A 27,899-nucleotide genomic window follows, 5' to 3' on the forward strand; every position below is an offset into this window, starting at 1 on the left:
TTGTTTTTATAGACAAATTTTATCCATCCCCATGCTTTGATATGTCCTAGTACATGGAAGAAAAAAAAAATTCTAAGTCAAGTGAGGGCCTAGGCCCACACACCCACCAACGTGGGTCCGTCCCTGCTCGTAGTCTCCTACTACCATTCAGCAACATGTGACAGATCCTTTTAGAAAGAATTTTTAAAAAAAAATATGTAAAAATGAATGACAATTTTAATTTTCAAGTTAAGGTCTTCCTAATTTTTAACTTAGGGTCTTGCTAACGAATACTTTAATACTCTTTTAAGGATTATAAACTATGAAATTATTGATTAAAAAAGTGAAATATTTTTTTAATTTCAATACATTAAATATAAAGATTTTTATAAAGAGTCTTGTTAACCTGTATCTCCGGGATAGTCTTTAAACATTTCAAATTAAGTAATTATTCTTAAGAAAAGTCAAATATTTCAATTTTCAATCAATAAATACACATATTTTCACAAAAACATACTCCCTCCGTCACTATATCTAAGCACCTATTTGAATTTATTTTTGTCCCTAAATGTAAACTCCTTTTCAAATTACTAGATGCATTTATTATTATTTTCCTAAACATACCCCTAATTAATACTACTAACTTGTCTTAAAATATGAAAAGTCAAATTTAATACACATACAAACAAAGGACAATTTGGTAATATTAACACATAAAATAGACACATTAGAGCATAAACATCAGCCGTGTCCATTCCAACGTGTGCCATTGTGTGTCAGCTTGGACACTGATAATTAATATGATGGAGGTGGTATTAGTTGACACGTAGCAAAGATTGGAACCGGTTCCATTCACTCTTTTAACAATACTCCCTCCGTCCCATATTATAAGGGAAAAAAATCACACTTATTAAGAAAACTAAAACATAGTAGTTTGTAACATAGTTTTTTGTGTTATCTTTGAAATAAGTTTTATAGGAAGATGTAAAAACAATTTTCATTGGTAGTTGATTATAGAGAAAATGAAAAAGAGAGCAAATTGAATGCACTTTGCATTTAATTTTCCTTTGGAAAAGATAATTTTTTGAAAAAATATAATTAAATATGATAAAAGTTTGTTTTTGTTGCTTATAATTTGGGACAAGAGAATGAGTTTTTTTTTGCTTATAATTTAGGACGGAGGGAGTATTTTATTAACTTGCTTTTGCCAATAGTTTGAAAACTTGCTTTTGAAATATTTTATTAACTTGCTTTTGGAGTATATTGTAAGATTAGTGAGACCCATTTTAAGTTTTTGAAGAGTGGTATGAATATTTAGAAAATATAGTTGAGTAGTTTAAATAATTGAAAAGTGTGAAGTAATATAAAGTATTATGTGGGATCCATTTATACCACTCATATAGAGTGTCATGGATGTGGGTGCTCTTAATTGTAGTAACAACTTTTCTTTAGAAATGTGAAAAATGCAAAAGGTGTTTAGATATAGGGACAGAGGTAGTACTATTGGAGACTCTCAATTTGGATTTTCTAAATGGGTTCCACATGAACACATCACTTTTATATAAGTTTTTAATAATAGTACCTAATAGGTACTCAACCACTCCAATTGAGATCCTCTAACAAAAGGTCTATATGGGTCCCACCAATAACTATTTATTTAAGACACTATTATCTTTTTATAATAGTAAATTGCAATTGAAAAACAATAGTACAATGACAATGATTATTTTAAGAAAGTTAACCAATCTCATAAAGTTATACCTTTGTTAACTCTTATTCCTAATGAAAGAAGATTATGTTAATCTAGATTTTGGTAATCGACAGATCTCAACCTGGTTGAGTCAAACCAAACCAACTCATTCTTCATTGATTTGATTTGGTTTGGAAAATTGATCAAGACAACTCATTATTTATCTTTTTTTATTTGTTTCAATTTCTGAATAATTACTAAATCAAGAATTTAACAATAAATAAGTAATCTGACTACTAATTTTAAACATAACTTCAAATGAAAAAAAAAAAAAAATACTCATTTTCTTACAAAATTGACAATTCAAAATAACATGAAAATTGAGCATTTGGAAAGGTCACATTTATGTACAAGTTTTAAACTATCGTCCATACACTATAGTGATTATTTCCTATGTTGACTAAATTTCCCTGACATAGTCCGTGCAACATGATTTCATGTCCCTTAAATTATTTCGTTAACTACACCTTACAAATTACCAGCCAAAGCATAGAATCTATTGAATGTTATGGATACAATGAATGGAGTTAAAAGCTACAATAATTAAAACAGTACTATGAAGATATTAATCATCTCCCCATGCTTCATCTTTCAACTTTTGTCTGTTAACAATGCGTTCCCTCCTTGTATCTTCGTGCCTTTTATGTTCTCGGGACCCTGTAACGCGGCTCGGGGAGGGTAACTTTATTCCCATGCTGTTAGCAATCATCCTCTGTGCTGCTGTAGCCGAGGTTTTTGGTCTTTGCTGAGGTGGTTTCAGGTCTGAATAAACAATGAAACAGGAAAACCATGTGAGATAACATTAACTGATCATATAGTTAATTGATTCAAAAGTGCAATAAACAATGGGATTTTATTTCGACTCAATGAGAGTGTATAAGGTTTTACTCTATCAATCAAACAACCTGCTCGGTATTTAATATACCCAGCTCCTTAAAGACGAAGTTTAAAACTATTATCAATGATTTGATATGAGTTTAACAACTTCATGATTTAATTTAATATATTGCAAAATATAATGGATCTCAGGAACTGCATTTTAGTTAACTGCAAATGCTAGTTAGCAATAAAACTAAGTTTGAGGGAACAAGCAAGGGTGTCTAGAAAGTCTTGAAATACAGGAATTGCCGTGTTATCAAGTATAAACACGAAATAGTAGTCAAATGAGATTGAACCAAAGAACCAGACTGTATAGTGCTCCAAAATACTTCTATAGATATGAGACCCCGCAAAATTATCTAAGTAAACTATAATTCTGATGCACCAATATGCAAATTTTGGTGTCGTATCGTCCTCAATAGGTATATTGATATGCTGATGCAACACAATACACCGTCAACACGTATCTATCAAGTATGAGTGACATTTATTATCAAACAATAAAATAAGTCCGATACGTCTACTACAAGCTGTAGATAAGTCGTGGACACACCGCCGATACGTCGTCGACACTCTGCAGAGGCGGTGTCCAACTCTGAAACTAGCAGGGGTTGAGTTTGTGTTGCAATCAGAACTAGGATGTCACAAGAAGAAACATGCCGCATCTGGTAGATAAAGAAAGAAGAGAACTGGGAGAAAAAAGACGAGAAAAAAGAGACGCAGTTGCTGTGCAACACAATTGCGAAAAAATGCTATCACAACAAATTTGGCAGACACTTTAAACATCAAAAGGAGCTTCTTAAATAAGGCCATGCTTAGATTTCCTAAAGTAAATGCATCACCAAGAAACTTTATTTTGAGCAAACCTTATATCACCCTGATATAGCAGAAAGATAAAGCAGTATTTTACCATTTGCTTTGATTGAACTGAGAATTGCATCATCTTCATCAAGTATCCCTATACTCATATTAAATGAACATCGAACATTGCTCTGAGCCTCGAGTGCTGCATTATATTAATGGTATCAATTAGTCATTGTCAAATTACTGGCACCAGTTCATTATAAAGTTAATGATATCGGGTCATTATAAAATTGATTGTATCGAATAGTCAAGTAATGAAACTAAAAAATAATGCATATAAAGAAGTCCAACAAGATGCAATATGAGCATACAGAATGGTGTTATACATATATCATATGGACAAGCATTAAAATAAATTTAAGTTTAATTCAACCCACTTCCCGAAAAGGGGTAACAGTATGTCCCTCTGTAAGTTTGTCCAGATAAAGTGGTTGTCATGGGTAACAGTATGATTAATGATGAGAAATAAACTGCTAAAGAGCACATCATCCTAATCCACATATAATGGTAAATAAAGATAAGCATTTTCATACTTAAGTTACACCAAATCAGCTACCATGACACACTCTACATATATTGCAAAGGCAAGAGACGAATCTTAATGATGATAAAATAATTAGTACCAATGTTTACTCAAATGTCACATTCAGACTGATGCAAATATGGGGTATATATTATATACCAGCTTCAAAATGGTTTACACTATATGCTTTAGACTTAGAGAATGATGTTGCTCAAGAGAGAACTGAAGTGGAAGATCCATATAAACGGGTTCAAGTAGACAAGTACTAGTTTTCATAGAGACATACTACACCATCACAATATCATGTTTATCATCTTTAATAAAAAATATATCATATTTATCATATCGAAAAGTATAAACTTTAGAGGCATGCAACCATAACTCACCGTCATAATACATAAACAAATAAACATTGATGAATGTAATAATCATGATATTACAAAAATAATAAAGTCAAGTAATTTTGTAATTACCTTCTGCAGGAGTTCGGAATACTGCAAGTGCAACTGTATCATTGACCCAACGAATCACAAAATCACAATTTTTTATGTCCTCAAAAACCTTCTCCAAGTCTGTTGTTCTAGTGCTTGGTGAAAAGTGAGACAACAGAAGAACATGATTGGTCCCATATTGTACTGAGTTGAAAAAAAATAATATTAAAATCCAAGTGTTTTCAACAAAATATATTATGCCGACAAAACCTAATTATACTGGAACATGAAAATTATGATCAGGGGTATTTAAGAAATCAAAAGCATCTAACTATCCCACATTTAAAATAACTAATGTGATACAATACTAAAAAACTGTGGATGTACAAAATAAACACATATCTAGATTTTACTGAAAAGATGAAACATAACAAGGTTTACTTACAGTTAGTTGTATCTTTCTTATCATCTGAACCACGATTAGTTTCTTCGTCTCCAACATCATCAATAATCGAACCATCAAGTAACCGATCACTATAAAGTTTATCTTTATCATAAGAGAATGTTCCCCTTCCACGCCGCTTTGGGGTTGGACTTTTGGTGTCCTCCAATTTAATTTTTGACACTCCAGTTAAAATGTCTGAAGACACGATGGGCACTAACTTGTCAGGTTCACGATCAGCTATTGCTTCCCAATCTGCAATATTTCACAATATCATTCACTTGCATGATTTCAAAAACATAAATCATTTACGCGGTTAGGCCAACATGCCTATCCATGAACAACTAGAAAACAAATCCAATATCAAAATGAGGCTATAACATAATGTACGAGTGACCTCTCAATAACCTATTATCCTACAACTATCCCGTCATGAATATCAATCTTGTCTCAAATAAACCCAGCATCTAGTGCCCACTCTTCAAAATCCTTTCCACTACCCTCATCTCTGCTTTGATTGCTCTTCCTTTGTGACAAGCCATCCATATATGCACGTTCTGGCTGCACACTAAAACAGCCATCTACTTCTCCCGGTTTTCCTTCAGATCCACCCACTTCTGTCTTTTCTTTTCTTTCTCTTAATAACACACACAATCACCTAGTAACTTCACACACATCATTCATCAACTACATTTCAGTTTTCGTGTTCAGTCGTTCATACACTCGCATCACTGTCACTATACACCAAATCTCAAACATCACCCAAAAAGCAACCATGACTCATTCACGAATAACCAAAATACAAATCCCCTGTCAAAATGAGACTATAACATAATGTCTGATTGACCTCTCAATATCCAATAATACTGCAAATATCACACTTTCCTCATTTAGCAGGATATAGGCTAACAAGGAGTTTGTTAGGATAGTTGATAAGGAGGAGTTATTTAGGGAAGTTATTAGTTAATGGGTTTGGTAAAGGATTATAATGTATAAACATGAAGTTACTGAGTTAGAGAAGGATCAATGAGTACTTGAAAAGTATAGTGAATAGAGTAGCGACTCTATTGCAAAAGGGGCGATCCTTGGAGGAGAGTTTTCTCTCATACTCTTCCTATTTTCTTAATAAAAGTGTTATTCTTAATCAACACAAATTCTTGGTTCCTAACTTCCCTGTGTTTTCTTTTCTTTATCTCAAAAACACACACAATCACCTAATAGGAGTAACTAGCAGTTTTCTCCTACATTTCAGTTTTCACGTTCAATTTATCATAATAGAGTAACTGTTAGCAACAGCTAGAAGAAACAAAAAAAAAAAAAAAATAGCAGAGTAACTGTTTGCAATAGATAGAAGAAACAAAAAATTAGAGAAGAGCCAAACAAGACCTTAGTATTGTAACTAACTTATGCTGAGTCAGCAAAGTCTCAACTGATTAAGAATCAATTCTAAATGGTCTAATACCATTCAGATACACAGTAATCAAAATATTATTGGGCCTGTAAACGAAGGGGCAAACACTATCTGAAACTCACATTCAAACACCGCGAGATTCCGTGTTTGAAACCGGGTGAAGGTGTCCACACCGTGTAATCAACTTTGCTTAAACAGAAATACAAAAAGCTTTGATCTCTGTACTTTCTCTTTGTTTCTCGTTGCTAACGGTTACTCTATCAGTTCACACACTAACATCACTGTCACTATACACCAAATCTCTTACATCACTTTCATTCCCACCGAGCAAACATCATCCAAAAATCATATTCTTTTCTTTCTTTACAACACACACACACATCAATCCCTCGTAAAAACCAACATGGCAATTCTTTTACACCTCCAATTGAAATATATATTTTTGGAAACTCGTATCCACCTCAAGGACCAACTACTAATCTTGAGGACCAATCTCACCGTCCACTAGAAAGGCCAAATTAAAGCCAAAAAAAAGCTCTGTATGGACTGACCCAACATATCACCTCGATATACGAATCTAAGACCTAAAGAGGAACACACTCCCAAGTCTCAAGCCTACACCAGCACGCCAACGCTGGGTTTGCTACATAAAATATTACAATAAAGAACATTAAAAACATACCGTCATCAGCAGAAGAAGAATTTTCAATAGAATCTTGTGAAGCAGGATTGGTAGGTGATGGTGTAACAGCAACGTCGTAATTGGACTCGTTATTCACAACTAGGGTTTCAACCAAGTCTTCACTGCGATTTCCTTTCTCCATTGGTTTCGATCTCAGAAGGAATGGATTTTCACCGGTCAAAACACTCTCACTTTCAACCACAATGCAAAATTATGAAGTTGGTTTTTTAAGGTATTGCGGTACTTGGATTTGATTTGTTTTTTTCTTTGTTGTAAAATATCTCGGGTCTTTTTTTAAGGGTTTTGTAAAGTATCTTCTCCATTAATTTAAGCTCATGTATTATTATTATTATTATTTTTTTGTTTAAATGCAATTTTGATCATCTTATTTTTAAAATTGTTAACTTTTGATACCCTATTTTCAAAACAAACTTTCGCATCCCCTAATTAGAAAGTCAACAAAAAAATTTGGTCATCTCCTCTTTGAATGATGTGGCAAGCTCGTTAATGATATGAATCATATATGATATTGTTTATGTGGCAGATCTTTTCCACTTCATTAAAATTTAAATATAATCATAAAATAAAATAATAAATTAATATTAAAACTAGCAACTAACCCGTGCTCCACATGAGATAATTTGAAGTGGAGGGTTACGCATCAAAGCGCATTGCAATGCTATGTGAATTAAAAAAATAAGAAAAACTAATAATAAAGTCGTTGTTAATGAAAAAAGGGCAAATTACATCGACTTTCCTTGAAATTTTCTTAAATATCACAAGCACACTTTCTAATTTTTCAAACACATCAATCTCCCATCATTTTATCCATTTCAATAACTTTGTAAATATACAATCTAATTTCAGTCATTTTGTTTTAAGATCAAAAGAGAATATAGAAATGAAAAGAATTTTGGTGGATGGACATTGTGGTTGATCAATGGAAAGGAAATAATATTCGATATATATGTTTTATTACATTAAAGTTTAAAAATTAAACCACTTTGACTGAGGAACAATAAGTTGGGAAAAATCACCTAAGTGAAAAATGGAAAGAAAAAATAGTCGAAAATTAAGCGAGTTCATACTCGTATGAAGAAGTTAATTGCTATAAAAAATGGAATTAACAAAGTTTAAACTGTGTTATATTATAAGGGAAGATCGCTTGTCAATTTGATTAAAAATAAGGGAGATTAGTGTAGTTAAAATATAGAGCGGGTATTTGTGATATATAAGAAGACCGTAAAGGAGGTTATTGTAATTTGCCCATGATTTTTTTTTAAAGAGTAATTTTCCCATGATGAAATCATTGAAATAATTGTTATTAAATATTATGAAGTGATTCCCTCAAAAAAAATATATCATAATCTACTTTTGTGTTTGTTTCTCTTAATAAAAACATTTTTTTAAAAAAATAATTTAGTTTGTTTAGATACATCAATATAAAAGGATTTTTTTTTTTTATAAAATCACATCAATCTTTTGAAAGTTATTTTCTCTCTCAGCTAAATGGGATCTTTTGTTACAAAAGACACAAAAAGGTAAACATATGTTGACGTATCAAAATATTAAGATGGGGTAAAATTGTGTTTTTACTGGTCATTAACTTTCATAATCAGAGAAAGATAATTGATTGTAAATTGTTTTTAACTCTTTAGATATTTAGAAGTTGAATTATAGGAAAAAAATGTTTTGATTGTGATTAAGATTAAGTTTGTTTGTGCTTTTGAAAAATATTAAGTTTGTGTGTTTTATGGAGTGAATTTGTTTTAATTTGTTCTTAATAGAGAAAAAATAGGGGGAGGTTGAAGCAAAAGACATAAAAGGATATAATTTTGATGACGTGTCAAAAAATTAAGAAGGGGTAAAGATTAAGTTTTTTTTTTTTTGTTAAATAAGGGGGGTTGAAGCAAAAGACATAAAAGGATATAATGTTGATGACGTGTCAAAAATTAAGAAGGGGTAAGATTGTATTTTTAGACAAGATTGTATTTTTAGACATTAAGTTTTATAATTAGATAATAGATTAAAAAAAATTGAGCTAACCCACTTGGGTTGCCTGGTGGCATTGGCTTGGGATCTGGGAGTGTGCTCCTCCTCGAGGTCTCAGGTTCGATTCTCTCCGATGTTAATTTGGGTGGGCTAATTTACCTTTGGGTGGGCTAATTTACCTTCTTACCTTTGGGTGGGCTTTACCTTTGGGTGGGCTAATTTACCTTCTTAAAAAAATAAAAAAATTGAGCTCCGATGTTAATTTGGGTGGACTAATTTACCTATTTTATAAAAAATTGAGGAATAAAATTAAAATTAAAAATCCTAAAATGTTCTTTTATTCTCAAATTAAAGAACACAAGAACCGCATATTTATTTTTAGCCTCTAATATTTGTGTCTGTATACATTATCTTGGTTATTAAAAAAAAAGGCATCCCTCGTAACAGAAAGAGAAGTTTGTTGTTGCGTCCAATCTAACTAAATTGTTAGCACGTAACACGCTATCATCTTCATGGCATAGTATTTTTTTTCCTTTCGGTAGAACCTCGGACCTTGCATATTTTATGTGTTAGGCCGTTAAAGCAACCCAGGCCCAACATGACAATTCACAAGCCCTTTTGGCTAAAAGACTTCCATCTCAAATGAATTAGTATTATTAGGTTGTCTTTTATTATTTTATTGGACTCTAGCTTTTGATCCAAGCCCATCAGCAAGCTGACCTGATCCATGTATGGGCAGACTTGGGTATTTAATGTGTATCTTTCTGACATGAGAGGCTATGAAAAACCCTAGTTGGAATTTAATATTTGTTCTTACATTCTTCTGCAAATTTATTCTTCTAGCATACTTTAATTTGATTGATAACTGTAGAACCTACCATCATTGGTGTTTTCATCAATAAACCCAATGCCTCCCAAAATCACTAACCCCACCCCAAAGGACCTCGATGACGCGAGTCAATCCACAAACCAAAGGCTTGATGAGCTTATTCAATCCAACCAACAATCCATGAACGCTCAGATTGGCAAAATACACACCAGAATGGATAACCAAGATCAACTCATGGATTCCAGATTCAACACCCTCACCACCATGCTTTCATGAGAAATTTTCTTCCATCACCATACCGCCGCCACAAACCTTACCCGTAACCACCACACCTGCCTCTCCCTCCCACATCTCAGGACTCGACACCAATTTTACTACCGCCTCGCCATTCGTGCCCGTTTCACTTCCCGTAAACCTATTACACACTCGGCCACCATAACCCACAATCAATCCACCTGGATATTCACCACAACAATTGGGTTTCTCCATCGGTTTCAATGATAGGGCCAAACCGCAAGTGCACGGCCTATCGAAGTAATAGTAGTAAGAAGAGTATCGTTCCGCTAGGGAGTTGTGAATTCAATTAACTTTTAGAGAATGATTAGAAGAGAGAAAAGTTTATTAAAAGGGGGTTTAATTGCTGAAAGTAAATAACAATAATATAAAAGAGCCTTAGGATTGTTGGTTTGTCATAATAAAAAACCCTTCACTAGACATGACTTAAACATCTAATTTCATGGTTTACACACTAATTTCTAAAGATCGGTTTCCCTTAGCCCCTCACCTTTCCGATGAAAGTCCGGTGAGAGTTTACTTCTAGCAACCAAGCCTATTTCGCTGACTTGATTACTAGAAGATGCATAGAGGATTGAAACTACTCTTGTCTCAATAATTGCAAAGACTATTTCACTGTTTTGCAATTATTGTCTAGATTCACTTGTTCCAACATCAAAACTCCGCTCTCGCTTTATGAATTGATGTTTGGGATGATGGATTAACGATTATCAAACCCTCCGCTTTCGCTTCCACAGTTTGATAATTGTTAATCCACGTTAAGACGGTGAATCTAGATTAGAAATTAGGGTTACATAAAATTAGGGTTTAAGCTTGGTTTGTTTAGGATTATGTCATTCAGACTCCCCAACAATCCTAAGACGAAGAAGTCTACTCACTCATGTTCATCGTAGACATGGGGGAAGAAGAGAGAAAGCAATAAAGTAAAAGAACAATAATATAAAAGTGAACTTTTATTCCAAGAACAAAAGATGAATATTTGTGATGGAGAGCTACTCTATTTATAGCTTTACAATTGACTTAAAATCTAAGCAACTACAAGGGCTAAGCAGTAAAACTACAACAGAGTAACTTGGGCTCGAAGAAAAGCAGCAAAAGAGGCTTCTGGGAGGTGGCACGGCCGTGCCAAGCTTCTGACTATGTGGGAATATATTTTTGTCCCGTATCTTCGTATTTTCGCACTGTATTTGCTCCAGTCCTCTTTCTTTTGCTCCAAGACACCTTCCACCATATATTCGTTCCTAAAATATAATAAAAAGCAATTTAAAGTAAAATATTCAAAAAGGAAATAAAATGCAATAATATAAAATCAAATCTTAAATAAAACTAAACTAAATAATGCAATTAAATAGACTAATTAATGACTCATCAAACTCCCCCACACTTGAATCTTTGCTTGTCCTCAAGCAAAAGGCAATAGACATAGCAGCAACAAAAGATTAATCTTGGCAATATTAAGAACACATGTCTCAAAAGAAAGGTTTTGCTTCAAGTACACTAATTACAATTTCAAATACTTCTCATGAACCTATTCTACCCAACATCAAGTCTCAAGTGAGTGTGTGTGTGCAGTCCAACCCTTTTCTTGCTCATGTATAAGACATATATTATGAGGAACAGGTTCTATCCTTAATGCTAAAGTAACCGAGAAAAGTCCTTTCTTCATTTCATATAAGAGTGATGGGAATTTAAGTTAAAATTAGATTAGATTAACAATTAAGCACAAGGGGCTGCAGATGCTTAGGGGCTATCTATCCTCGTAGGAAGTCTTCTCGGATGTAATTGTCCTTTCCCCCTAGATTCAAAATCACCCTAAGCAGTGCTGCAAAATTTTATTTATTTCATCTCCGCGTAGGAAGTCTTTTTGGATGTAATTGTCCTTTCTCCCTAGCATTGATGAATTTATTTTCTTTAAGTTCAAATTAGGGAGTCACCACCACAATTAGGAAGTTAGGGATTGTCCTTTCCCCCACATGTTGGTGCCATTCTCCCGCCCCATTATAACTTTAACAATTAAGCATATAACAATTAAGAACATTGATTATTTTCCCACACAAACTTATACTACTTTTACTCTGAAGACTTTAAAGGGTCTAAGTTAACACTAAAGATAGAACGTGCTCCTTAAAATACCTATTCATACATTTACTCAAAGATTGCAACTGGGTGCTTTTCTCATTGGAGATTTTTCACAATAAAACAAGATGTGGGTATAGCAAGAACACAAGAAACTACTTTCATGTACAAGAAACAACCTTTAAAGAAGAGACAAAACAAAAAATTTTATGCCATATTTTGCATTAAAAACAAGCTACTAATCATGCCTCTTGCTATAAAAACAAAACAAAAGAATAAAGTTCAAGGGAGTTTGGGAACACTACGACTCTAGACACTTTATTAGGCCCCCCCACACTTAGGGGAAGCATTGTCCTCAATGATTCAAAGAAAAAGAAATTTAAAGAGAAGAAGTAGAAGAAGAGGAAAGAAGAAGGAGTAGAAGAGAGAGAGAGTAGTAGAAAGAAAGAAGAGATAAGGGAAGAGAGGAAGAGGAAAGCTCACATCTGTTCATTGAGCTCCATAAGGTGGACTTTGGAGGGTGAAGATGTTGCGTCATGTTTCGGAGCATGTGATTATTTTCTTTATTTATTCAATTGCTCCTTTGGACATTGTTCCTTTCAACACTTTGTCCTTGTTTCTCGGTGCTTATTCTTTGAACTTTGGTTTGCATCTATGCCCGCCGTTCATCATTATAGCTTCCACCGGCTTCTTGTTTATGATGCAAGTTTGCACCTACCTCCTCTTCATTACCACCATCATCTCCATGATTATGTACCTGTGGGTTAGTACCAACATAAAACAAATTTTCCACCACCTCCGGATTAGTTATTTCCGAATTAGATAGAATAGTCAAACAAATTCTCCATTCATATTGGTAATTGTGAGTAGGGCCATGGGTTCTAAGGAAGGACAAAATAGTATATAAGTCTAGATAATAGTTCCCCTCTATCCTCTTGATCCCTTGATTCACACTCACCCCAAACTTCATAGCAAGAAAAGTGATGATTCCACCTACCATTATATCACCCTTATCATTCGGTTTCTTTTTAACAATTGAAACAAGATAATCAAGTAAATAATAGCAAATGTTAATATGATGGTTATAAAGCATAGTCCACAACATAAAAAACTCATTAATCCTCATCATTCCTACCTCTTTGCTACTCTATTATGCATCCATGCCCATCTTTGGTTTTCATTAAACTCATCGGCTTCATGGCCATGATATTCTTCCTCTTGGTGCAAGTTAGCACCTTCTCCCACATCATAGTGCAAGTTAGCATCGTCTCCCTCATCATCATCTTGCTCACTAAGAACCTATCCCTTTGTGAGTTGTCCTTAAATTTGATCCCATGATTCTTGACTTGTGCTTGCTTCTTTGAGGGAGGTCCTCCTTGAGACCTTGCTGGTTCCTTACCACTTCTTCTTGAAGCCATTAGACCTTGACCTTGACCTTGGAGGTTGGGGGTTAATGGAGTTTTTAGAGAGAAGTGAGTGAATGGGGAAGGAGAAGAATTTTTTTTGAAGGTATGTGGTGCAGAAGCTTGGCACGGGCAGTGCCAATATTGGCACGGGCAGTGCCAACATTCTGCCAGTTTTTTGGTTTTGGGTGGTTTTGGGTTGGCACGGCCGTGCCAACCTTCTGGTCACGGGGGCTTCAAAATTTTCAGTTTTTCTTGAATCATACTTGGACAATTACCTACAAAACAACTTAAAACAAAGAAAAACAAACAAAACAAAAGCAATTAAATGCGTGGGTTGCCTCCCACGAAGCGCTCGTTTAATGTCATTAACTTGACGATCAAAAGGTTTCTCTATCCGATACCTAATCTCTCACTAAGGGACAATGGCATCAAACTAATATTCTCCCCCAAATCACATGTGGTTCTTTCTATAGTCTTGGATCCTATGACATATGGTATGGAAAAACTCTCTGGATCCTTAAGTTTAGATGACAATTTGCTTTGAATGATTGCAATGGATTTCCTAAACTGCTCATCTAACTTTGACTCATCAAACCCTTGTGGTAAATGAATTTTTGGATCATATGGTGGTGATATGTGAGGCTCTCCACTTTCTACTACAACTTTCTCACTTTGTGGCTTTTCACTCTCTACCTCAACCTCAATTTTCTTGGTTTCCACAACGGGGTCTTCTAATTGCTTACCATCCCTAGGTGTAATAACATTTATTAGGCTTTTGGGGTTGGTTTCAGTTTGACTCGGGAAGACTCCGGAGGGTTGTGGGGAAGAGGTTACTTGTTGGGCTACTTGAGGGATTTGAGTCTCAAGCATTTTGTTGTGAGTAGAAAGAGAATCCACTTTTGCGGAAAGCCTATTGAGAGAGTCATTCAAAATTCCAGCTTTGACTTTAAACTCTTGGTTATGCCTAATGTTATCTAATTCAAAATTTTCTATCAAAAGTTCCAAGTCGGATTTTTGAGAGACTCTTTGGTTGTTTGCAAAACCGGGTGGTGATGTTTGTTGTTCAAAAATATTTTGAGGGGTTTGAAAAAAAATTTGACTATTCCTAAACCCATAGTTTACCTGCTCGGGACTTCTAACAACACTACCTAGTTGACATTCAACACCAGTATGACCAAAAATTTCATAAGCTTTACAAGGTGGTGAAAGGGGGGAAAAGGTCCATTGATAAAGGTTTTGAGCCATGCCTGAAATCAAAACAGTTAGAGATAGAATGGAAAAAGAGAAAGAGAGAGAGAGAGATATTTTTTTTACTTTTTATAAATATATATATATATATATATATATATTTTTGAAACAAATATAAAACTAAAATAAAATAAAATAGAATAAAATAAGGATTTTTTTTTTGGTCTAACCACTATTAAAAAGTTTATCAAATTGCAACAACTCCCCGGCAACGGCGCCAAAAACTTGATAGGGCCAAACCGCAAGTGCACGACCTATCGAAGTAATAGTAGTAAGAAGAGTATCGTTCCGCTAGGGAGTTGTGAATTCAATTAACTTTTAGAGAATGATTAGAAGAGAGAAAAGTTTATAAAAAGGGGGTTTAATTGCTGAAAGTAAATAACAATAATATAAAAGAGCCTTGGGATTATTGGTTTGTCATAATAACAAACCCTTCACTAGACAAGACTTAAACATCTAATTTCATGGTTTACACACTAATTTCTAAAGACCGGTTTCCCTTAGCCCCTCACCTTTCCGATGAAAGTCCGGTGAGAGTTTACTTCTAGCAACCAAGCCTATTTCGCTGACTTGATTACTAGAAGATGCATAGAGGATTGAAACTACTCTTGTCTCAATAATTGCAAAGACTATTTCACTGTTTTGCAATTATTGTCTAGATTCACTTGTTCCAACATCAAAACTCCGCTCTCGCTTTATGAATTGATGTTTGGGATGATGGATTAACGATTATCAAACCCTCCGCTTTCGCTTCCACAGTTTGATAATTGTTAATCCACGTTAAGACGGTGAATCTAGATTAGAAATTAGGGTTACATAAAATTAGGGTTTAAGCTTGGTTTGTTTAGGATTATGTCATTCAGACTCCCCAACAATCCTAAGACGAAGAAGTCTACTCACTCATGTTCATCGTAGACATGGGGGAAGAAGAGAGAAAGCAATAAAGTAAAGGAACAATAATATAAAAGTGAATTTTTATTCCAAGAACAAAAGATGAATATTTGTGATGGAGAGCTACTCTATTTATAGCTTTACAATTGACTTAAAATCTAAGCAACTACAAGGGCTAAGCAGTAAAACTACAACAGAGTAACTTGGGCTCGAAGAAAAGCAGCAAAAGAGGCTTCTGGGAGGTGGCACGGCCGTGCCACATGTTGGCACGGGCCGTGCCAAGCTTCTGACTATGTGGGAATATATTTTTGTCCCGTATCTTCGTATTTTCGCACTGTATTTGCTCCAGTCCTCTTTCTTTTGCTCCAAGACACCTTCCACCATATATTCATTCCTAAAATATAATAAAAAGCAATTTAAAGTAAAATATTCAAAAAGGAAATAAAATGCAATAATATAAAATCAAATCTTAAATAAAACTAAACTAAATAATGCAATAAAATAGACTAATTAATGACTCATCATTCAACACCCAATACACCGCCGCACCAACCTCCCCCTTCCAACAACGTCCTTATCCTTATCCAACACAACCCTCACCACAACAGTCCTACGTTTTTCCCCCATTCATACATACATTAACCAATTTTCAACCTAACACTACCAACCCACCACCTCCCTACCGCACCCCCAAAATCGAAGTTAGCCCCTTCGACGGATCAGAACCGCTTGAATGGTTGTTCCAAGCGAAACAATTTTTCCTTTTCTACAACATTCCTCCGGAGAATCGACTTCCGATGGCAGCTTTTTATATGAAGGGTGATGCCCTTGGATGGTACAAATGGATGTTCCAAAACAATCAACTGTCCGATTGGGCTACTTTTTCTCGGTCTTTGGAGCTTCGTTTTGGGCCTTCCACTTACGAAAACCATCAACCTCAACTATTCAAATTGCGGCAATCTGGTTCCGTTACTAAATACCAAGCACAATTTGAAAAATTGGGAAATGTGTGCTTGGTTTACCTCCCGAGGCTCTTTTGAACTGTTTCATTTCAGGCCTTCAGCCCGACATCCGCAACAAAATTGCAATCCAGCGGCCCTATACAATCACTCAGGCTGTGGGCTTAGCTAAGCTCATTGAGTCCAAGGTAAACGATTCAAAACCTAAATTTTCCCGGCCCACGCAACACCATACAAGCCCTTCTCCACTACACCACAACCCTCAACTTCTCGTTCCACAACCCCTCGGCCTCAACCTACCCTTCATTCCTCTACATCTACACCACCGACCTCAAACAATTACCCTATCAAGCGAATTACAGCTGCCCAACGCGATGAAAGACGCGCCCAAGGATTGTGTTATAATTGTGATGAAAAATTCGTTCCCGGACACAAATGTGCTGCTGGTCGTTATCTTTTGCTCATGTTAGATGAGGAGGATGAGCCAACTGAGCTAGATACCCAAACCCCTGAGCCTGACCACCAACCAGAAAACACCGCAACATATTTTCAACTCTCTCCCCAAGCACTTACCGACCAATTTTCGCCCAGAACACTCAAATTCAAGGGTGTCATTGATGGTTTAGCTGTTTCTGTTCTTGTGGATACTGACAGCAGCCATAACATAATCCAACCCCGCATTGCTAATCATTTACACATGCCACGCCAACCAATTCCCAATTTCTCTGTTATGGTAGGAAACTGTTCACACTTACATTGTGTCGGTTTTTGTTCTGATATCCCCATTACTCTCCAAAACCATTTGTTCCACATACTATTCTATCTTTTTCCCATTCAAGGTGTCGATGTTGTTCTTGGCATGGAGTGGCTACAAACACTTGGGCCCTTACATGCTAACTTCTCTATTACCAAAATTTCCTTCACTCATGAATCTATTACAGTAACACTCACGGGTGATCCCAAACAAAACCCCACTCCCTCCACATATACCCAACTTCGCCACCTCATGAACTCCGATTCCATCGCCTTAATTCACCTCTTAACCGTTACTCCTACCTCCACCGAAACAACCACCTCTATACCTACGACCCTTCCCTCACCCACACCACCAAAACAATCTCTCACGCCTAAAATCCAGCAACTTCTCCAATCCTACCCCACTTTCTTCGCCGAACCCCGTGGCTTACCACCTTCTTGCCCTCATGACCATCACATCCCATCATTCCCAACACACCACCGTCAATTTTAAGCCTTATCGTTATCCCTACTCACAAAAAGAAGCCATGACTACAATCATTCAAGACATGTTGTGAGAGGGCACCATTACCCCTAGCAACAACCCTTACTTCTCACCCGTTCTATTAGTCTGCAAGAAAGATGGATCTTGGTGCTTTTGCGTGGACTATCGTGCCCTAAATGCTGTAACCATTTGTGACCGTTTTCCCATACCCACTATTGATGAACTCTTCGATGAGCTAGGTTCTGCATCTGTTTTTACAAAGATTGACCTCTGGTCAGGTTATCATCAAATTAGAGTGCTGCCGGAAGACATACACAAAACAGCGTTTCGTACATTTGATGGCCACTACGAGTATCTAGTTATGCCTTTTGGTTTAACTAATGCTCCTAGTACTTTTCAATCCGCCATGAATGATATGTTACGTCCGTATCTCTGACGGTTTGTGTTAGTTTTTTTGATGACATATTGATTTATAGTCGTAACCTTAAGGAGCATATGCATCATTTACGGTTGATTTTAGACTACCTTGCTTTAAATCAATTTATTGCCAAATTTTCTAAGTGTGTTTTTGCAGTGCAAACAGTTGATTATTTAGGCCACATATTTTCACCTCACGGTGTCACTCCAGACAAAGAAACGATACAAGCAATTTTAAGCTGGCCCGTTCCTCACTCTCTCACTACACTTCGCGGATTTTTGGGGCTCACCGGATTTTATCGCCCGTTTGTTCGTCACTATGCTACCCTTGCAGCACCGCTCACGGTTCTACTAAAATTACAAAAGTTTACATGGAGTCCTGAAGCCAAAGTGGCCTTTACAAAGCTCAAACAGAAAATAACAGAAACACCCGTGTTAGTACTGCCTGATTTTTCTAAACTTTTTGTTGTAGAAACTGATGCTTCAGCTGTAGCCGCAGGTGTGTTTTGTCTCAGGAGGGCCATCCTCTTGCCTTCTTCAGTAATAAAATGTGCAACCGCATGCAATGTGCTTCTGTCTATGTCCGCGAAATGTATGCAATCACCGAATCTGTGAAAAACTGGCGTCAGTATCTGATTGGAAGACATTTTCACATTTATACGGACCAAAAGAGTCTCAAAAATTTACTGTCACAAACAATCCAAACACCCGAGCAACAAAAATGGACTTCTAAACATCAAGGGTTCAGTTTTAAGATCTTTTACAAACCTGGTAAGACAAATCAGGTGGCTGATGCTTTGAGTCGACGCCACACAATAGAGGATTCTGTCCTACTCTCACTCTCCTCACCAGTTCCTACACTTCTGGACCGCCTTCGCCGCTACTACAGTGCAGATACAGAGGGTCAGCAAATGGTTTCAAAATATCAGACTGATCCTTTATTTCAACAGGATTACAAGTTCTCAGACGGTTTGTTGTTTTATAAAGAAAGAATTTTCTTACCTGATTTCTAACCTGATAAATTGGAGCTGCGCCAATCTATCATTCGAGAGTACCACACTACCCCAGCCGCTGGCAATTCTGGGCTTAAACCGACCCTAGCACGCCTTGCAGCCTCCTTTCTTTGGCCTGGAGTATACACTGATGTGAGCCACTTTGTCCGCAGTTGCGCCACCTGCCAGCAGAGCAAATATTTGCCCACAAAGAAGCAGGGTTTACTTCAACCACTAGACATACCAAATCAGGTCTGGGAGGATTTATCTATGGACTTTATTACTCACTTACCTCCATCTTTTGGTCACACCGTAATATGGGTCATTTGTGATTGTCTAACAAAATTTGTCCATTTCCTCGTGCTACCAACCAAATTTACTGTTCAAGATCTGGTAAATCGCTTCTCGGTGGAAATTTGTTGCCTCCATGACATTCCCAAGTCCATCGTCTCAGATCGAGACCCGCTGTTTCTCAGTTTCTTCTGGCGTGAACTTTTCTGTGTCCAAGGAACCACCCTGCGCTACAGTACATCATATCATCTAGAAACTGATGGCCACACCGAAGTAGTGAACAGAGGTTTAGAAACCTACCTCCGCTGTTTCACCAGTGATCACCCAACCAAGTGGAACAAGTTCTTACACCTTGCTGAGTTCTGGCACAATTCCACCACTAGAATGACACCTTTCCAAGCTCTATATGGACGTCCTCCACCTGCCGTAACAGATTACATAGCAGGACGATCTACAGTTTCCTCAATGGATGAAATCCTGACACAAAGACAAGAGATCCTCTCAACACTTAAGATCAATTTGAAAAGCAGTAGACAACGCATGGAGATACAAGCAAACAAGTACAGAAAAGAGTGTACCTTTAAGGATGGAGACATGGTGTTACTTCGGCTCCAACCTTAACGTCAGAACTCGGTCCAGAAAAGGGTGTCTCCCAAGCTCAGTAAACGTTACTTTGGCCCCTTTCCGATTCGCCGTCATATTGGACCGGTAGCTTATGAGCTCATCCTCCCACCAACCTCTAAGATCCACCTTGTTTTTCACGTTTCCCAGTTACGTACATACCATGGAGATACAAGCAAACAAGTACAGAAAAGAGTGTACCTTTAAGGATGGAGACATGGTGTTACTCTAAAAGCAGTAGACAACTCTAAAAGCAGTAGACAACGCATGGAGATACAAGCAAACAAGTACAGAAAAGAGTGTACCTTTAAGGATGGAGACATGGTGTTACTTCGGCTCCAACCTTAACGTCAGAACTCGGTCCAGAAAAGGGTGTCTCCCAAGCTCAGTAAACGTTACTTTGGCCCCTTTCCGATTCGCCGTCATATTGGACCGGTAGCTTATGAGCTCATCCTCCCACCAACCTCTAAGATCCACCCTGTTTTTCACGTTTCCCAGTTACGTACATACCATGGAAAGGATCCTACACTCCATTTTACTCCCATCCCATCTGATCTACTCATGAATCCAGAACCAACTAAGAACTCAGATGCAGTAGATACTCTCCCTCAAGATGATGCCACTCTCAACCAAAAACAAGTACAAGCTTCTCTTTCGAAAGTCAAAAAAGCCAAAGTTTCTGACTTTTCCCCACACATATATGACTTTTATCCCACCCCTACAGGTCTCCGTTGGATCTTTTGCCACTTGCAGACAATAACCCTCCTCCGTTGGATCACTCTGGCTTAGATTCCCACACCAGACAGGGAACCCCACCTGCCAATTCTCCAACCAATGAGATACCACCACTGGAGCCGTTTCCCCATACCATCACTCTACCCAAGACTCCATCTCCACCACCCATCATACCTTTCCCTACTCTGCAAAACCAGCCATTGGATTCACCTACCACCTTGATTCCTTCCTCTGATGCTGCCACATCTGCTACTCCACCTACATCAGCTATGGACTTCAACCTTGAGGACAAGGTTGGTTTTGACCCGGGAAGTAATGTTAGGCCGTTAAAGCAAGCCAGGCCCCAACATGATGATTCACAAGCCCTTTTGGCTAAAAGACTTCCATCTCAAATGAATTAGTATTATTAGGTTGTCTTTTATTATTTTATTGGACTCTAGCTTTTAATCCAAGCCTATCAGCAAGCTGACCCGATCCATGTATGAGCAGACTTGACTATTTAATGTGTATCTTTCTGACATGAGAGGCTATGAAAAACCCTAGTTGGAATTTAATATTTGTTCTTACATTCTTCTGCAGGACCTTCATGGTATAGTATAGTTATGGTATATGCATTTTAATAGCTCTTTTTTTGGTACTTACATTGTTTTTTTTTTTTGAAGGAGGTACTTACATTGTTTTATAGATAATTCCTAAACATTTAAGATCATTATTCAATCAATTGATAACATGCTAAATTTTTAATAAGAGATTTTCATTTTTAATTAAACAAGTTCTTAAAAGCTTTAAACCTTGGTGCATTTGACCCTTATTTATTAGTTTATGAGACATTAAACCTATCGATTATGTACCAAAAAAAAAAAAAACCTATCGATTACATGGATATAGACAGTCATACTCTTTCTAAAATATATTTAAAAATCTCATTAATAAAAAAAGGTAAGAAAATATAAAGTTTTGTGATGTTGGATTTGAAAAACTTTTAACTTTTGGATTTGGTAGTAAAACCTTCTTCAATACAAGTAACATTTCTTCTTATATTGCGTTTTCAACGTCCATTTTTCTGTCATTCTATTATTCTTCAGATTATAAAATCTAAACTTGTGTTTTATTTATCCGGATACTAAAATTCAAAATCTATGAAGAGTTGTAAATTTACTAATTTCTCATGTACTTCAATGATTTCTCGTGTGTTCTGTATGTTCCATGAATGGATAGAAATTATGCGAATGTGGGTCCTATTAAGGGGAATAGAGTCTCAGACACTACCTATGCTAGACAAAAGTGGGAAAGGATACGCAAAGCTGAAAGAGGCAAGACTTATGATGAGGAAAATGATGAAGTGGATATAGCACGAGGGAAACATCACATGGTTGATGCTTTGTGTGATGTCTATTAGTTGTTTTCTCTATTTTTTGGTTTTTTTTTTAGTTATCACGTTGCGTTTTTTAAAGAATTCTAGTTGTACTCTCTTCTTATACTCTTACTAGCGAAAAAGTCTTTTCGCTCTTTTTATTGTGCTAACGTTTGAAAATTATGATCGGTGTTTTTTTTATGAAATTTTGATTTTGATTAAAACTAAAAAAAATATAAATGTATGTTACTTTCAAATTATAAAAAATCAAATTAATCATGATTATTTATTTCAACGACACCGACAATAATACAATATAACAAAAAAAAAATAATCTAAATTCTTTTTTTAATGACACCAACAACAATTTTATTATAAAAAAAGTTGATTAAGGGTATAATTGGAATGATGAAAAAGTAAGTATAAATACACTCGTCTAGTTTGTTACAATTTTTATATTGTGTTTGTTACATTTGTTTTAATATTTAAATTTATTCTTATCTATTTGTTACATGTGTTATTTGTGTTGAAAATTGAGGGTATTTTTAGAAAGAAAAATCCAACCCAAAAGTGTTGAAAGGTGTAGTTTTCTTTATATATAGTTGTTAGCCTACATTTTTAAAGGCTATTAATAAATGCAGTCAAAATGAGTTGACTTTGTGATCGAAGACATAAAAAGATTGCTCCTGGGTCTTTATTGAAGTTGGAGTTGCTGGAAACACGTGTTTCGGTTCGACAGACAAAAGGCTATCGAAGGGCAGTTTCTTTGGATAGGGATAAACAGTGGTTACTTCCAAAGGCGCGTTCGAAATTCAAATCCAATGGATAGGACTTGTTAGTTTTCTGCAGTTATAGGTTTGAATTTGAATTTAGGTAGTTATTTCTATTTGTATAAATAGTTTTCCCAAGGAAAAGTGGTCACAATCCAATCATACAAAAAAACTTACACTCAAATTATTCGTATGGAAGCGAAAAACGAGTCACAAGTTGCAATGTATGAATCTGTGTACCAATTTACATTCAATCAATGCAATTTAAGTTCATTTTCTTAAATGTCTTTACATTTTACTTGTTTCTTTTGAGCAATTCATCTTACTTTTACTTAACCAATTTCGATTGTGTTCAACTAGGTTGAATTCGATTGCTTTATTTACTTTCATTTATTTAGTTCTTCAAAGAACAATTACAACTTTCTCGGAAACAATAAAAGCACAAATATGTCCTTAAGATTTACTGGTTGATCTTGCAAGCAAATATTTTTAAACCAGCGGTTGTTTACCAAAAACCAGTGTAAACAATAGTATAGATAAGAAAAGTTTATTACTATGAGTACATGGGTACTCAAAACCCATTACAACAATATCAAATACATTGAAGACAAGATAGTGAATTAATGCACTAACTTGAGAAAAAAATGTTCTTATTTCTACCATTCTTGCATATAAACCATGACCATGACAAAGGCTTAATTCATTCCGTTGGAAATCAAGTGTGAGTGATTATGTCCACATCGACTAAAAATGAAGGAAACATTAGTCATATAAGAGAGGAGACACTTAAACCCACAACCTTAAGGTTTTGGGTAAGAGTGTGGCGTCTCTCTCTTAGCGGGTCCTAGACGTTTAGCCCATTGTCACTCCCAGCGCTCCCCAGACTCCCCGACAAACTGGTATCAGAGCCTGGTTAGGCTTGACGGGGGAGTGAGATCAATGGGATCCTGGTGTGGATCATCCTAGTGATGTGGGTGAGTCACACTTGAGGTGGAGATTGTTAGAAATTAAGTGTGAGTGAATATGTCCCACATAGACTAACAATGGAGCAAACGTTAGATATATAAGAGAGGAGAACCATAAACCCATCACCTTAGGGTTTTGGGTAAGAGTGTGGTGTCTCTTTATTAACGGGTCCTGGACGTTTAACCCATTTCCGCTCTAAGCGCTCCCTAGACTCCCCAACAAACTGGTATCAGATCCTATTTAGGCTTGCTGGGGGAGTGGGAGCGGGATCCTAGTGTCGATCTTCCAAGTGATGTGGGTGAGCCATACTTGAGGGGGAGATTGTTGGAAATCAAGTGTGAGTGATTATGTCCCACATCGAATAGAAATGGAGGAAACGTTGGATATATATAAGAGAGGAGACCCATAAACCCATTTATCTTAAGGTTTTGGGTAAGAGTGTGGTGTCTCTCTCTTAACGGGTCCTAGACGTTTAGCCCATTGCCGCTCCAAACATTCCCCAGACTCCCCATAACATTCTAACTTTACATTTGCGACTTTCCCATAAAAGAATGTCATTATGTTTCAAACAAATAATCCAAGTTGATGGTAACCAAATTAAATGATAATTTGTCACTTTTTCCTATTGCATAATAAATTCTTTCTTTCGATGAACTAAGATATAGGTGAGGCATCAAGGGCAGATTAAGACATCCCAACTAGGTTGACACCTGATAATAAAACATCATAAGATATTTTAGGCTATGTTTTTAGTTATTTTCTTTGCATTTAAAGGCAAATTAGTAGTCATTTAGAGTATTTGTCAATGGTTTAAGGAAATCTTTGTAATGTTTTCATTTGAGTCGTTGTAATTTAGTTTTATCCTAAATCATGCAACTACATAGGTGTTTTGAGTCTTTTTAATGGGAAGTCATGTAAATTGGCGAAACCATACATCACGTGAAGGATTAAGGATATGAAGATTGAAGATAAATGGTTCTAAGAAGGTCACTGTGGATAATACAAAGTGAAGAAAATTCATTTTATTGTCCAAGGCTTTGCAAGACAGAAGAACACTCGAAAAAGGTACGATAACTGCAAAATTCTTACATATGGGCTGCCAGAAGCGCCCGTGCACCTGGACGATGCTTCCCTGTACATGAGGCAGCATTTGCTACTACATCATGTGCCCCTGCGCCTTACTCTATGCGACTTGCGCATGAGCACGACCAGTGAGTGCTGGTTGCTTGGTTTTTAAGCTGTTTTTAGTGGAAAATCCTAGTTTTCTTCTCTTAACCCCTAAGTAATGTTATACTATAAATAGAGACCCTTACACACTATTTTATTGATTCAGAAAGCTAGAGGTACAAGAAAAGGGTCAAGAATTAGAGCTTCAAGGCAGAAGATCTCCATCCTCCCTTGTTCTCATTAGGGTATGTTTTTATATTTTTTGAATAATTAGCTTAGGTTATGTAAGTTTTATTTTCTGTTTTTTATTTAAATTTTTTTATGGTTAGTTTATTTATTTTTATTTTTTTGATAAGCAAGGAGAGAGGATATGCATTAGGAGACAACATCGACATCCCAACTAGGTTGGCACCCCGAGCTACCTCCATCCTATGCCGCCAAACTCAAAAATTTTATTAAAAAAGGGGGAAAAGATAATTACAAAAGGTGGGGGGACTATACCAAAACCCACCAAAAAAAACAGCAGAAAACAGAAAAAGAAACAGAGAAACAAAAAAACAGCCCAAAAATAGATTAATGGAATCTATAATTAGGTAACCCACATTTGTCCCTATAAAAGTCAATCTTCACCTCATCTGGAAGATCGTCAAGCCAAATCTCACCAACAATGGAGTGACCCAAAGCAGCCAACTTATCTGCACAACAGTTTCCTTCACGGTTGAGTGTCACCCCGTGTACGAGATTTGGAAGGCTGCTTTGATAAAACATGTTGTACCTTAAGTTTTTGCTTCTGATTTCATGTAAGAACAGGCATGAAACCAGCAGCTGCTTCAGCTGCTGATCTTGCATCATAATCACAGGCTCTTTCCCACAAATCTAAACCATGTTGGATATTCTTGCTAGGATGAACCTCTTGTCTTTGCAAAATAACCACATTCTGATCCTTTGCCGAGGGCATACCTCCATCAACCACACTTGATGCTTCTGTAACCATAGGTGTTTTCAGTGCTTGTGAACCAGCAAGTACATCATCTGTACCCTCCAGCGACCTATCAGAATTCTCAGTTGTAACAATTGGAGGATCAATGAGAGAAATATCGTGATGGTCTTGTAAATCAGCTGACACCTCATGCATGTCATCATGCTTAACAGGGGATGGTCTTGAAACACTCTCACGAGCACCCTTGGGACTCTCCAGCAGCTCCCGTGGGCTCACACGATCATGTTCCACACCATCGTGAAGCAGTTCAGAAACCTCATCAACCGTGGGAATCGCAAACTCCTCCCTCGATGTCTGAGTTGTCGGTTCTACTCCGTCAGGCCGTATGTCCTCACGCCCAAGAGGGGATGAGTATGTTACACGCTCAATAAAACCGTTATGACTCTCCACCAGCTCCCTCAGGCTCACATGATTGTGTTTCACACTATCCAGAAGCGAGTTAGTAACTGCAGTCACCGTGGGGCTCTCCAACATCTCCCGCGATGTCTGATGAGACCTCACCGCTTCTACAGGTTGCACGTCATCGTGCTCTACAGGGGAAACAACCTTCTCCAACACAGGCATAGGTATATCTAACTCATCAGTCAATGTACGATCAATACGATTGAAAACATTATGAAGCGGAAAGCTGAATGAGTTTGATGATAAGTATGAAACCGGCACTGCTGGTAATGAAACCGGAATTGATTGAGTGATATTGTTGACAGGGGTCGGAACTGAAGTAGCCTGTGTTGTCTGAGAAGCTGGGACCGTAGTCCGGGTAGTGGTGGTAACTGTGGAGTTGATAGGAATCCATGACTCAGTACCTCCCAAGGCCGATGTAGAAGTACCCCCCACTAATATGCTGTCATGATTTAGGGGGCGCACCAACATTTTCTTTGGTCGGTTGTTTACCACAATCCACTTTCTCTTTGGCGGCTTGTGGATTTAACCATCGACAAGTCGTAATGTTATGACCAATGGAATAACAATGATGGCAAAACAAAGGCCTCCGTTCATATTGTATCTCCACCATGAACGCAAACCCATCACGTTCAACAAGAACCTCATCATATGCTTTCTTCGATAAATCAATGTCCACTAAAGTGCGAGCATAATGACCAAACGTACGATTTGAAGTTGGCCCATCAATATCTATAGGTGTTCTAACTGCGCTTGCAATTTCCTTCAAGGTTCTCTCCCGCCAATACTCTTGCGGTAACTCCACCAAATGAATCCAAAGCGAAACATGAGTTTGTTTTTGCGCCAAAAGCTTATAGTCTTTGGTCCATTGAGAGAATCTCAACAAACCAGGCTTGAGATTTACTGTGCCTGCTACCCAAATTTTCTTTAAATCATCCACCGATTCGTAATGAAAATCATAAAATCCCTTACCAAGAGGCACCATTTTCCAGCCTGTCGTTGTCTTCCAAACCTTCCCAATTTTAGCACTGAGATCACGCGCAGAAAAAGGTTTATCCCCTTTGTTAAGAGTCAAATGCGCCCTTAACACCTTCCTACAATCTTCTACTCGCTTCCGGTATTCCTCTTGATAGATTTTGATGCTTAACGCATCTCCTTTAATGCACAGAGAAGGGAAAGGTCTGTCGTCAATTTCCTTTGTCCCCGCAAGAGCTGCTGTAAAGGACAATGTCCTTGCTGAACCAGAGGGTACTGTTGTTGTTGTTGGTACTGAAACAGGTGGTATCAT

At 36.8% G+C, this 27,899-nt stretch overlaps 2 protein-coding genes across 2 annotated transcripts; both read right to left on the reverse strand.

The window, feature by feature from the left end:
• Nucleotides 1–2,019: 2,019 nt before the first annotated feature.
• LOC146929889 (coiled-coil protein) lies at nucleotides 2,020–7,285 on the reverse strand. Its single transcript, XM_085701595.1, has 5 exons — nucleotides 6,962–7,285; nucleotides 4,872–5,123; nucleotides 4,469–4,630; nucleotides 3,519–3,614; nucleotides 2,020–2,491 (listed from the first exon to the last, which is right to left on the reverse strand). The coding sequence occupies exons 1-5, from the start codon at nucleotides 7,101–7,103 to the stop codon at nucleotides 2,295–2,297; spliced, it is 849 nt and encodes a 282-aa protein (XP_085557721.1). The 5' UTR covers nucleotides 7,104–7,285; the 3' UTR covers nucleotides 2,020–2,294.
• Nucleotides 7,286–26,005: 18,720 nt separating this feature from the next.
• Nucleotides 26,006–27,899, reverse strand: LOC146929890 (uncharacterized). The gene is made up of 2 exons (XM_085707429.1): nucleotides 27,104–27,899; nucleotides 26,006–26,982 (listed from the first exon to the last, which is right to left on the reverse strand). The coding sequence occupies exons 1-2, from the start codon at nucleotides 27,897–27,899 to the stop codon at nucleotides 26,006–26,008; spliced, it is 1,773 nt and encodes a 590-aa protein (XP_085563555.1).

Source organism: Medicago sativa, chromosome 4 (assembly GCF_051527215.1).
Source record: "Medicago sativa cultivar Bolivia chromosome 4, Bolivia_mono, whole genome shotgun sequence".
Taxonomy (NCBI): domain Eukaryota; kingdom Viridiplantae; phylum Streptophyta; class Magnoliopsida; order Fabales; family Fabaceae; genus Medicago; species Medicago sativa.

What these genes read in the sequence shown, in the direction of transcription:
- LOC146929889 (XM_085701595.1), bottom strand. Translation starts at nt 7,103, where the DNA reads ATGGAGAAAGGAAATCGCAGTGAAGACTTGGTTGAAACCCTAGTTGTG. An exon ending in TTCTTCTTCTGCTGATGACG is followed by an intron (nt 5,124 to 6,961) that starts GTATGTTTTTAA and finishes GAAATATTGCAG; the next exon opens with ATTGGGAAGCAATAGCTGAT. An exon ending in CAGTTCAATCAAAGCAAATG is followed by an intron (nt 2,492 to 3,518) that starts GTAAAATACTGC and finishes TTGTTTATTCAG; the next exon opens with ACCTGAAACCACCTCAGCAA.
- LOC146929890 (XM_085707429.1), bottom strand. Translation starts at nt 27,899, where the DNA reads ATGATACCACCTGTTTCAGTACCAACAACAACAACAGTACCCTCTGGT. An exon ending in CAAAGAGAAAGTGGATTGTG is followed by an intron (nt 26,983 to 27,103) that starts GTAAACAACCGA and finishes TCAACTCCACAG; the next exon opens with TTACCACCACTACCCGGACT.